General features: G+C 38.3%; 2 protein-coding genes across 3 annotated transcripts; one reads left to right on the forward strand and one right to left on the reverse strand.

Annotated features, from left to right (window-relative positions):
• The first annotated feature begins 1,082 nt into the window (after positions 1-1,082).
• LOC125839773 (uncharacterized) lies at positions 1,083-2,525 on the forward strand. Its single transcript, XM_049518773.1, has 2 exons — positions 1,083-1,278; positions 2,184-2,525. The coding sequence occupies exons 1-2, from the start codon at positions 1,163-1,165 to the stop codon at positions 2,386-2,388; spliced, it is 321 nt and encodes a 106-aa protein (XP_049374730.1). The 5' UTR covers positions 1,083-1,162; the 3' UTR covers positions 2,389-2,525.
• A 1,275-nt stretch (positions 2,526-3,800) lies between these two features.
• Positions 3,801-12,193, reverse strand: LOC125839736 (protein ALTERED PHOSPHATE STARVATION RESPONSE 1-like). Of its 2 annotated transcripts, none has more exons than XM_049518729.1 (5): positions 11,982-12,193; positions 9,754-11,028; positions 8,941-9,152; positions 8,251-8,474; positions 3,801-4,704 (listed from the first exon to the last, which is right to left on the reverse strand). In XM_049518729.1, exons 2-5 carry the CDS (start codon positions 10,898-10,900, stop codon positions 3,990-3,992), a joined length of 2,298 nt encoding a protein of 765 aa, XP_049374686.1. In that variant the 5' UTR covers positions 10,901-11,028; positions 11,982-12,193; the 3' UTR covers positions 3,801-3,989. The 2 variants fall into 2 exon arrangements, with proteins under 2 accessions (XP_049374686.1, XP_049374685.1); XM_049518728.1 differs by lacking the exon at positions 11,982-12,193 and adding an exon at positions 11,863-11,942.
• Between the last annotated feature and the right edge of the window lie 531 nt (positions 12,194-12,724).

Consider the following 12,724-nt stretch of genomic DNA (forward strand, 5'->3'; position numbering starts at 1 on the left):
TAAATAGAAAACTTTAATGAATTTCTCTAGTGTTTTATTTACTAGTGTCGAGATATAAATAAAATGATAATGCTATAATTATTAATGTGTCGCCAAGACTTAAGCGTAATTTCTATAGAGTGGTGGTTAGATTAGATATTGTATAGAGCACAAAGTAATTAGCAAGACAAAAAGGCCTACATTTAGAAGATAAATGTAGCGAAGATAAGGATACTTAAATAGATGTGTGAGCATATTAGAAGAGATATATGATTAAGAATGGAGCTATATGGAGTATGGAAAGAGTGACCTCCGTGGCAATTAAGATGAGAGAAACATGACTGAGATGGTTTGGGCATGTTAAGAGGAGGTGTGCAAATGCACCAGTTAGGATGTGTGAGAGGTTGACTATAGTAAGAGTTAGAAGAGATAGAGGTATCCCGTGGAATTAGTCGAGGTGCGCAAAAGTTGGCTCTGACACCACAGTCATTAATTTTCTTAAGAGGTATCTCATAGAATTAGTCGAGGTGCACGAAAGTTGAATCTGACACCACTGTCATCAATATTTTTTTTAGAGGCATGTCAAAAAAGAATAGGGGTGGGATGATGTATGATTAAATAAGATATGACACAACTTCAATTCATTGAGGACACGATCTTAAATAGGAAGATACGAGGTTGAATATTAGGTTAGAAGTTAGTAGTTAGCTTAGGTGGGAGAGGTAGGAGGCTAGCCTCATATCTTTTTCTCCTTATTAGTAGTAATATTTAGTAATCGCATAATTCGTATTCTTTGCTTAGTTTTTACTATATGTTGCTTCATTTGTTTTGTATCTTGATATCTTGTTGTCATCTTTTCTTTTCTGCAATCATTTTATGAATAATTCCTCTTTTAAGCTGGGTGTCTATTAAAAACAACATTTCTATCCTATAAAGATAGAAATAACCCTTCTCAGATTTCATTTATGAAATTACACTAAATATATTTATGTTGTCCTAGATCTCTTTGCTCCAAATTTAAGTTTTTTTAAAAAAATAAATAAATAATTTGCAAAACAAATAACCCCACATATCTTATCCAATAGTTGGGATAAGAGAGTATTGCTTTCTTTTCTTGAACATATCATCTCTTTCTATTTATGCAAATTTGTAAACATTAATTAAGCAGAAAAAAAAGGGGGAAATGTTCGAACACATAACAGCAAGTGAAATAGCAGGATTTGGAGTGGGTGGTTTACTACTTGCTGCCACCATTTATGCTCCCAAAATTGATTCCTTCATCTCTACTTCTCAACGCAGGTACTATGCACTATAACTACTTATTTCTTGTTTTTGCCTTTTTGGGTTTTGCCTTGTATATTTATCCATGTCAATGAATTACGATTTGAGTAAATTAATACCAATGATTGAATCTTTACGCATTAATAGTACTCTAAATTACCTAATGTGTGGATTAAGCACACGTCATGGATTCAAATCCTGACAAAAGACTACTGATACTCCCTTCATTTCAAAATAAGTGATGTTTTTAGTTTGAGCATACACCTTAATTATAAAACTACTCATTCCTAAAATGTACTAAGTATTTACTAACTTTACTAGGGATAAGGTACAAGTATCCCTAGACTATGACATAAATCGCACAGATATACATAACTAAACTAAGGTCCTATTAACCATGAACCCATTTTTTTTTTGTAATTTTGTGCACGTTTTTGGCTTACCTGACATCCAAATATCTCTTACGGTGTGAAGTCATGGAGCATACCACGTAAGCCAAAAGGTGTACAAAATTACAAAAAAAAAAATGAGTTTCGGGTAATATGACCGTAGTTTAGTTAAGGTGAGTCTCTGAGATTTCGCTCATAGTCTAGGGGTACTTGTGCCTTATCCAACATTACTAACATATCTTGAAAAAGATTAGCTCTTTAGTAGTTTCATGGTCATGGAAAAGGGTAAAATGAAAGAACATTAGTAATATTACAACTTATTTTGAAATGGAGGGGAGAACTTTAGAGGGACAGATCAGTTATTCACCGAGTTTCGAACAGTGTGCCACTTCATCACTACTTTAAATGTGGTTTGAATATTGGTGCATACAACTTAAACTCAACTAATTATAGTTCATAGCTCTTATTGATCATCAAGAACCCAACTGCTTTTTTATTTCAGTGTTAATACATAATGGTTTTTCCTATGAGCAGTTCACTGGGAATGTGCAAAAAATGTGGAGATTTGAGACTGATAGCATGTTCAAGTTGCAAAGGATCTGGTACAATTAAAGGAGGAGCATTCAATTTCATTCTTTTGGAGGAAAAATCAAAAGTAGGATCCTCTTCTTCTTGTACGAAATGTCGAGCTAGAGGACACTTTCAGTGCCCTGAGTGTTCTAAACTTAGTCAGGCTTGATCTACTTTACACTATACAAGCTTATTATATTCAAAATAGTTGTCGATGCTGCTTTTGCTAAAGAATTGCTTAGAATCTGTCGAAATTTGATCATACACGAAAGTTATTCTGGAAATGTTATCTACTATTATATGAAATTTCATGATAATTCTGATTCCTCTGTGGATCTACTTTGCAATGGATCTCGATAGGTTTGTTGGTTCACAGACATATTATAATGTACGATTTGGTTGTTTATTTTAGAATTTGGATGTATAGTGAATTGAATTTGACATAGAGAAATCAAACACATGATTAATACTGCTGAGATTTGGGGAGCAATACGTATAGTCTCACCATTTCCATGACATATTTTTAAGGGGTCAATTTACAGAAATTAGGCAATTTTCTCAGTTTTATGTGTGTGTTATCCCATGAATATTTGGTTGATATGACTACCAGTCAATTTTTGGTAGAACCATTACGGAACTCAAAGTAAGGAGTTGGGGGAGTAGTACGTATAGTCTCAGCATGAGCCACAACATATTTTTTACATTTGGGGGTCAACTTACAGAAATTAGGCAATATTCTGAATTTTTGGTGATATGGTTTTCGATCAATTTTTTTTGGCAAACCTTTACGGAACCCTCCATAGGGAGTTGGGGGAGAGGTATGTGAAGTCGAACCATTTTTCGGACATATTTTGGGCATTTAGGAGTCATTTTTATAAGAATTAGGCGATTTTCTTAGTTTTTCGTGTGTGTTAGCTCATAAATATTTGGTGATATGACTTCTAAAACGATTTTTTTTCGAAACCTTTACAAAACCCTCCGTAGGGAGTTGGGGGGAGCAATACGTGAAACCAAAACATTTTTCGGACATATATTGGGCATTTAGGAGCAATTTTACAGAAATTAGGTGATTTTCTCAGTTCTTCGTGTGTGTTAGCCCATTAATATCCTAGGGAAATGGCTTCCGGACGGCTTTTTTGCCAAACCTTTACGGAAACCTCCGTAGGAAGTTGGGAGAGCAATACGTAGTCTCACCATGATCCACGATATGTTATTGACATTTGGGAGCCAACTTAAAGAAATTGTGCAATTTTTTCGGTTTTTCGTCTATGGCATAAGGCTATCACTCAACATAGCAGAAAACAAGCCCAAACAATCCAAATACTTGTCGTTCATTATAAATCAGGCTATCATCGAGTTCCAATTTCTTGTTTCCATTTGATTGAACAAGTCAAGCGCCATCCTATTGCAACACCAACTTCACCACACTTGAAATACTCAAATGGCTAGCCAACCCATGAATCATATTGCTTGATTAATATGTTAAGAGCATTTTTAGTGCAACATAGTATGTTTACTTTGTTATGAATGGGATTATACCTTAAAGTTGGTGTTAGATTTAAATCTACAACACTTAAAATCAATCAGAAGCTCAGATTGAAACTAATATATATATAGATATATCAAGGCACCTCTATATAGCTTTCTATTCCTTCTGTGTTCTGCATAATCAGTAGCCCAGATTGGTTAAGGCACCTCTATGGCTCAAGTTACTCAACATATAATTTACATTGCATTCCTTCCTACCTAACCTAATATTTTTAATGTAAATTACAATGCATTTTGTGGCTGTTTGATATTCTCACAATTCTTTACCAAATCAGTATATCCATCAGCTGAAGCTATGGCAAACTCTGTCAGTGAGGTCAGAGCAACTGACATTCCTGCACATAGCACTCTAATGGCAACCTCAGCCATCTTTTCTGCTGTCATTATGTCCTCATCAAGCTGTCCAACTTCCACGATATCCATGTTCCCATCAGATTCTCCGCCGAGACTCTTTGACCCACCAGGAGTCCGGCGGGAATCTTCCTTTAGTTGTTGTGCATAGAGTGAGCCTACTCCTGCTGCAAAAAAATCTAGTCCTTCAAGCACTGGTGTCTCCTGGATGGAGTCTAATAACCTGGACCACTGGATGCAAATGCTGAATATTGGTGGAGCTCCCGTGGAACGACGAGGAGAGAAGGGAAATTTTGATGTGTCAGAATCTGAACGAGCACAGCGCAAAAGCCAGCTTGCTAAAGCATGCAAGTATGATCGTTGAGAAACGATCCATGACTCGAAACAGGCTCTCCAATTTCTGAGCTCCATCTCAAGGTTAGCAGCAGAACGGGCTAGCCTATGAGGCTCAGAAGGTGACATGACTGTGTACTTCCTTATACCGGACTTCTTTGAAGGTGTGCCAGCTAGTAAGAGCTTGGCTTCATCTAGAGTATGCTTTTGCATTTGGTGGCACTCTGTCATAACCTTCCACATTCTTCCTAACCTGTCATCAAAGGAGCTATGTTGTAAGTTTTTAGTACATAGCAGCAAATAACATTTAATAGCAGAAGAAACCTAACTTCGATCATTGAATTTTAATTAGCAACTGTATTGATGTCAAAGTTTAGCTCCAATAATTGACTAACCAAACCAAATTGAGAAAGTTGGGGGACATCAAAAGAACAGAGTCTCTGAAGCTCTAAATAACTAAATGTGCAAAAACCAAGACCTTAGGGATCCTTCTGGAAAATTTGATATGAAAGAAATAAACATAGTTGATATGCTGTAAATAATTCTAGTAGACAGCTAGGGGTGGATTAAATGGATAAAATTTACCGTTATTCGCTCAATTCAGATGTCCGTTCATTTGAGAAGTTGGTCAAATATGTATCAACCCATATTATTTACATCATAAAATAAGGAAACCCATGGGTATCCACCAATTGCACTCCTTTAAAGTATGAAAGGGTGTAGTAACCTCAAAAAAATATACTTATTAAGGGTGTGTTTGGTATGAAGGAGAACATTTTATGAAAAAAAAATTCAATTTTCTCATATACTTGGTTGACTGAAATGTTTTGAAAAATATTTTTAAAATGGAATTACTTTCCTCTAAATTTAAGAAAAATGACTTTTGTATATAAAGTAAAACATTTCTTTAAAAACTATTTCAACCTCACCACCCAAAAATGGGTACGCAGCACCCGACTACGACCTCCATACAGGACATGTATCTCGAACCTAATTTTGGACCCGACTCCCAAGCTCGACCTGAGACCCAACACCAGCCGCACCTTGGCGTGGGACCCGAATCCCGACCCCAAGTTGAGACTTGATCCAGGACCTAGCTCCTGAATCTCGATCACGACCTGAGACCTAACCTGGGACTCGACTCCTGACCATAGACCCGAATCCCAGCCCAGAGTCGAGACCTAACACCCGATTGAACCCTTTCTTGGGACCCGAATCCCGACCCGGAGGTTAGACCCGATCCTGGACCTAGCTCCCAAATCTCAACCACGACTTGAGACCCGACCCACGACCTAACTCCCTGACCTGGGACCCGACTCCTGACCATAGACCTGAATCCCAACCTAGAGTCGAGATCCGACTCTTAACCCATGACCTAACTCCTTGACCATAGACCTGAACCCCAACCTAAAGTCGAGACCTAGCACCAGATTAGACCCTGACCTGAGACCCGAATCCCGACCCCAAGTTGAGTGGGAATCCAAGACCTAGCTCCCGATTTTCAACCACGACTTAAGACCCGACCCGAGACTAATTCCCTGACTTGGGACCCGAATCCCAACCCAAAATCGAGACCCAACTCTTGTCCTAAGACCTAACTCTTTGACTCCTGACCCTAAACCCGAAGCTCAACCTCGAGTCAAGACCCAGGACCTAACTCCCCAACTCCTAACCCTAGACCCGAACCTTAACCCTGAGTCGAGATCCGAATCCCGACCCCAAGTTGAGTGGGAATCCAAGACCTAGCTCCCGAATTTCAACCACGACTTAAGACCCGACCCAAGACCTAATTCCCTGACCTGGGACCCAAATCCCAACCCAAAGTCGGGACCCAACTCTTGTCCTAGGACCTAACTCTTTGACTCCTGACCCTAAACCCGAAGCTCAACCTCGAGTCAAGACCCATGACCTAACTCCCCAACTCCTAACCCTAGACCCGAACCTTAACCTTGAGTCAACACTCAACTCTCGACCCGGGACGTAATTCTCCGACTCCTGACCCTAGACCTAAATCCCGACTTTTGATCCTAGACCCGAGGGCCGAATCCCAACCCAAAGTCGAGACCCAACTCTTGTCCTAGGACCTAACTCTTTGACTCCTGACCCTAAACCCGAAGCTCAACCTCGAGTCAAGACCCAGGACCTAACTCCCTAACTCCTAACCCTAAACCCAAACCTTAACCTTGAGTCGAGACTCAACTCTCGACCCGAGACGTAATTCTCCGATTTCTGACCCTAGACCCAAATCCCAACTCGGGACCTAAATCCCGACTCTTGATCTTAGACTCGAGGGTCGAATCCCAACCACGAGTCAACCTTACTCTTGACTCAGGACCTAACTCCTCAACTTTTGACCCTATACTCGAATCCCAACCACGAGTCAACCTTATTCTTGACTCAAGACCTAACTCCTCAACTTTTGACCCTATACTCGAATCCCAACCCTGAGTTAAGACCCGAGAACCCTTTGAGATTCTCAACTCGAATCCAACCCTCAATTTGAGACTTGACTCTCAACCTAGGACCTAACTCTTAACCCTAGACCAAAATCCCAACCTCACACCGAGACTCGACTCTCAAGCTGGAGCCTCACTACCTGACTCCTGAACCTAGACCTAAATCCCAATACCGAGTTGAGACCTAACTCTCATCCAGGACCTAACTCCCCGACTCTTGACCATATACCCAAATCCCAACCTCAAGTCGAGATCTAACTCTCAACTTGGGACCTAACTACCCGACTCTTGATCAAGACCTGAATCCCAACCCCAAGTCGAGACCCAACTCTCAACTCAGGACCTAACTCCTCTCCCCGACTCCAGGACCTAACTCTTTGACTCCTGACCCTATACCCGAATCTCAGCCTAAAACCTAACTCATCGTCTCTTAACCGTGACTTACGACCCAACTCTCGACCCCGACCTGGGACCCGACATCCAACCTCGAACTGGGATAATTATCCCAACCTTGACATGAGACCCGAAATCCAACTCCCGACCTTATACCTTGACTCTACCCTAGACCTAATTCCTGGCACCTGACCCTAACCTGACTCCTCACGCCGACCCTGACATGAGACCTAATACCCAACTCCAACCCTATACCTAACCCTCAACTCCGGACCCTATACCTAATTTTTGACTCCTTTCCCTAGACCCAACTCCCTACTACAAACCTTGATCTAGGACCTGACTCTGACTCCTCACATTGACCCGTCACCCAACTTCCAATGCCAACCTGGGACCCAATCCTGACCCCAACTTTCGACCTTTGATTGGGGACTCAATTCTCAACCTCGACCCAGGACCTGACACCCGACCCTGATCTCTCGGACCCGACTCCCTACCACGTTTTGAGACCTAACTCCTAACCCTGATCCCCCATCCAGAACCCAACTTGGAACTCTCCGTGGAAAATATTTCCTTTCATATCAAACACACCCTAAAAAGAGAAAAAAAAAAAAAAAAGAAATGTTTGTCATCTCTTTTAACCAATTTTTATCCATATCAAATATGGGCGGGTCGTATACTTTATCCGTTCAAAATGTTTTACTTATGTCTTACTTGATTATATCATTAAAGGAACTTCTCAAGTTCTCTTTTAAATCTTTTTTGGTAACAAATATATACAATTAAATTATGCGAGCAGATTATGCGTACATACATACATGTGTATGTATTATGTATGGATATGGGGGAAGCTTCAATAACATGACAGTTTGAGCAAATAAATCATAGCACTGGAATGGTTGGCAAGTATAGATAGCTGAAGAACAGTAAGAGGGATATCATAAACATACCCTTGCACTAATTCTAAAAGCTGAGGTTGCAATTCTTCATCCCTTAAAGTTTCAATCCTTCTTGAGATAGATTCAACAGAGTGGATTGAAACCTTTATCTGAGTGTCCAGATTCCTAATGGCTGCTCTCGTTTTATCCACAGACGAAGGGTCTGCTCCATTCACATCTAGATTTCTGAGTTGAGCCAATTTTTTCTCATACGCTAGCCGGATCCGCTCACCTGCCTATCAAACATTATAATAGTGAATAACTGATGTTCACGACAACATCTTAGAGTAATTAGGTTAACAGGAAAATGTTACTTAAGAGAAACATGTTTGGAGGTCAGATAAATTAAAAGAAATTTTAAGCAATAATTTTGTTTTATCCATACATGCATGTCTTGCCATTTTCCTGTTATTTCTGGAATGAACAATAATTTTTATCCTTCTTGCTCAAGAATCACATTTGAATTCATTCTACTTTCAGCAGGTAATAAATGGAATTCATGCATCCCTTTCATTTTATATATACATGCATGTCTTGCATTTTCCTGTTATTTCTGGAATGAACAGTGATAATTCTTCTTCTTGCTCAAGAGTCATATTTGAATTCTTCTCTTTCCAACAGTTTAGTGTTTCGTCCTACTTTTAGACAAACTAGTCGAAATTGATTTATATCTTAAATTTTCTTTAAGAAGCAGAAGCATACCCTGACTTCCTCGTATAGTTTTTTCTCCCAGGCATATAATCTATCCAAGGTTGATTGATGACTGCTTGAGAGCACGCTAGATTCATCGGATAAGTCACTACTGCTCTGATAACCTTCATCTCTTAAAGTTGAAGGATTAATCAAAAATCTCGACGAGGATGATCTTGATGATCCTGAGCGAAACAGAGCTACTGGATTCAACATTTTCATCGCTGCAAATAAAATAAGAAGATAAGCATCCAAACATAAATAATTCAAAACTTTGACCAAATAACATGGCAACAATCCTTTGAATGACAAATCTGGAGGTGTTAGGATTAATTGATGACAATCAGAAAAATAAGCATTTGCTCACTTCTTTAACAGAAAAAATGGCACTGCTTCTAGTTGACTTCTATGTCATTTGCATGAGAAAATGGCATAAAGAAGCTTTCATAGGAAGCACATCACTTCGGAATAACATTGAGCTTCAAAGTGAAAAAACAACTCTTCTTATTAGATTGTTCCTGCTCAAAGAACCTTGGTTTCTTCTAACGATGCGACTGTATACTGTTTGAAGCTTGCCATTTCTCCCGTAATATATCAGTTACTTTTGGCAATAGACCTTAAAGAACGGTCCAGATTAGAAGCAAGAAAAAAAGTAGCATTTTCCATGCTACTAGGAACATGCAAGGACCTAGCTCTTGGATCTTGAACAGGCTAAAATAATGTGACTTCTACTTCCACTGCATACATATTTGACTTAGGGTGCACAGTCATGAAGAACAAGAAAAACAGAAAAGTGTTGTGAAGCATTTTATGTAAACACCTTACCTGACTGATCACTCGATTGCAATGAGTACTGAGCCCTGATAGCTTCTAACACAGTTGACACCTCTTTAGCAGAATTACAAGCAATCATAAACTGACTTTCAAGATCCTTAATAACTTCTGACATGCTTGTAGGCCTTCTATTTACATAAACAGTAAATCCAGGTGTTTCTTCTTTTGCTTCAGGATCAGCAACTGCTGTCTCCTTATTGCTGAGTTGCCCTACATTCTGAGTCTTTGCCACTGTTGTGGTTTGGTTGGGCTTAGATAGTAATTCTTGAATATGGGGAACATTTTCATGTTCATCATCGGTTTCTTCCTCATCGCTATCATCATCATCATCATCGTCATCGTCATCGTCGACATCTTCCACCATAACTTCATCTTTATCACAACTGTGAACTCCTTTGGTCCGATCCTCTTTCACATCCTCTCCATGATCAGTTTCTTCTACCTCTGTTTCCTCTTCTAGTTCAGGAATCCCTTCTTGCTCCCTAACTTGTCTTAGCCCATCATTGTCATCGTCGAGAATTGTCTGCTCAAGGTTGTTGTTTCTCGTAGGATAACCATAATAATCAAGTGAAGAAAATGGATTCCAGAAAAAATCCCACTGTGATGTTTGTGGTGAAGGGGGAGGCAAATTAGGCCTGTTGTTGGGGGAATATTGAAAAATCGAAGGGTTCATCGGTGAGGATTGCATAGAAAAGAAACTATCCATCCCATATTGATGCACTGGGGAGTAAGCCTGGATTCTAACTGTTTCAGGTGACCGAGGTCTTTCTTCAACAGAAACAGCAGGATTCCCACCTGACCTAAGATAATTTATTTTTATAGTAGATTTGGGTTTTGGTTCAGGCTTCAAGTGTGTTATGGAAAAGGATTTTGGTTCTATGGAGATGAAACCAGGACTTACTTTCTTAACAGGTGTAAAGGGTGGAGTTTTAAAAGAATCCAGCAAAAATTCACGAGGTTCATCGACTTCAACATAATCTCGAAGAGCAGCTGAAACTCTTTCCATGGCATGGATATAAGCCAAGTGTCCAGAAGCAAATCGCATCCTCTGTTCCACTGCTTGTTTAATGAACTTCTTTCGATCTTTACAAAGTTGAACAGCTTCTTCATCATCCAACTTGGATGAAGAACATCCCATCTCTCTCAAAATTAACTTTATCTCTCTTCTCTTCTAAAAGCCTACGAATTTTTCAGGCCCGAATCAAAACAGGATAGGAGATTAAGTCCTCTTAATATGGTCACCAAATTCATATGGAAACCAGCAAACTGTTCAAAACAAGAAAGCGAGTTTCAGAATTTACATTTTCAGATAGAATCAAAAGAAATATAACCAACAAGAAAAGAAACAAACAAGAAGCTATTCTATACATAAATTATTGGAAACAATGGCATATTTAGGTTCTTTGCCTTGTTAATAAGCCATAAGAATAAAGAAAACTTGAAAGCACTTGCAATAGCTTGGTCTCAACAAATAGAATTGCTTCATCTCCAAGAGATCAAGATCATATCAGGAAAAATGTTGAATTTTATATCCAAAAAACCGTTAACAATTAAGGATATATTTCCACGCATTCAGGTAAGAGCACATCAAGTTCCAAAAAATCGATAAATTCGTACTTATCAGCAACTAAAGAACAAAATTATGTAAGCAGTTTACCATCCTTATCTGCTTGAAAAGGCAATAACAATTTACAGAAGATCATTAGCAAAAAAATAAGAACAAATTTAGCAAAGATTTTGAGCAGCTTACTACTACTCCACAAGCCAGTAAAACTGATGAACCGAAAAAGGAAAAAAAGAAGGGTTCTTAAGGAAAAGTATGGAGATTAAATAATCTAAATTACCTATTAATTCCAAAAACTAAAAACTGAGTTTGCAATGCACCCTCACACGTTAAAGCAAAAATAGCAAGTGGATTCAGTACATTCAGCTAATAAATCACAAAAAAATAGCAACCCATTTTAATATTTCCCAAATTAGCCACAAAAATCTTCGAATAAACACAAAGAATCCCACAAAAATGTTAACATTTCCTTTAAGAAATTAACAATAAAGGGCTAAAATCTTGAAGCAGAAGAAAAGTGAATCAACGAAGCTCACACAAAAACTGAACTTGCTTTCATGATTTTCTCACTCCCTGACAACAAACAAACCCATTTTCCGAACAAACAAAATGAAGATAACACAGAAGAATTGTACATGATAAGAAAAATCCGTACCTGGCAATAAGAAGATGAAGAAGAAAGAATAACCCAAGTGGGAATTTGTGATCAATGCTAAGTGTGTGACTGCGTGAGAGAGAGAAAGAAAGAAGGAAAAAAACAAAGAGACGTTGTGGGGGTTAGAGAGAGAAAGCAACGGTCAAAACAGATTTAAAGTGAAGAAAAAAAGCAAAACCCATAAAAGAAGAAGAATAGTAGCACCGAAAAGCAAAAAATAAGGTAAAGTAAGAATATGGTGAAGTTTCAGAATATTTGACGCTTTTATACTTACTGCCATTCATCTTCTCTTTATTTACGCAAATACCACTCATTCTAAAAAAATTCATACTGTAATAACTTTTCAGTTAATATTTTGATCTAAAATTATCTTTGTCGTCAATTGTTTGATCCAAAAATATCTCTAGTGTATGATTGATAGCTAACTGGCTGAAGAGTTATATAAGAATACCATTATTTGAAGAGAGTAGATTTATAAATTTTTACTAATTGCGATTATGATTTAAATGATGGTCCCTAAATAGAATATATATGTACACTTTGGCATGACTAGAGTGGTGGTACATGAATAATTTGAACTAAATTTAAGTGAAGTAAAATAAATTGAGTTTAATAAATGAAAACTATTTAAAGTTATCGGCTAAGATGTACTAATGTACTCATATGCTTTTGCTTGTTGGCCATACTGTTCATATGATTTTTGACACTTGTTATTATTTTATTTTATTTTATTTTTTTACTTT

This window comes from Solanum verrucosum, unplaced genomic scaffold (assembly GCF_900185275.1).
Source record: "Solanum verrucosum unplaced genomic scaffold, falcon-dt-bn FXZP01000175.1, whole genome shotgun sequence".
NCBI classification, from domain to species: domain Eukaryota; kingdom Viridiplantae; phylum Streptophyta; class Magnoliopsida; order Solanales; family Solanaceae; genus Solanum; species Solanum verrucosum.

Coding starts and splice junctions, on each gene's coding strand:
- LOC125839773 (XM_049518773.1), top strand. CDS start 1,163: ATGTTCGAACACATAACAGCAAGTGAAATAGCAGGATTTGGAGTGGGT. Junction 1,279..2,183: donor ATCTCTACTTCTCAACGCAG/GTACTATGCACT, acceptor TCCTATGAGCAG/TTCACTGGGAATGTGCAAAA.
- LOC125839736 (XM_049518729.1), bottom strand. CDS start 10,900: ATGGGATGTTCTTCATCCAAGTTGGATGATGAAGAAGCTGTTCAACTT. Junction 8,475..8,940: donor AACTATACGAGGAAGTCAGG/GTATGCTTCTGC, acceptor AATGTTTGATAG/GCAGGTGAGCGGATCCGGCT. Junction 4,705..8,250: donor CTTTTAGAATTAGTGCAAGG/GTATGTTTATGA, acceptor CTTTGATGACAG/GTTAGGAAGAATGTGGAAGG.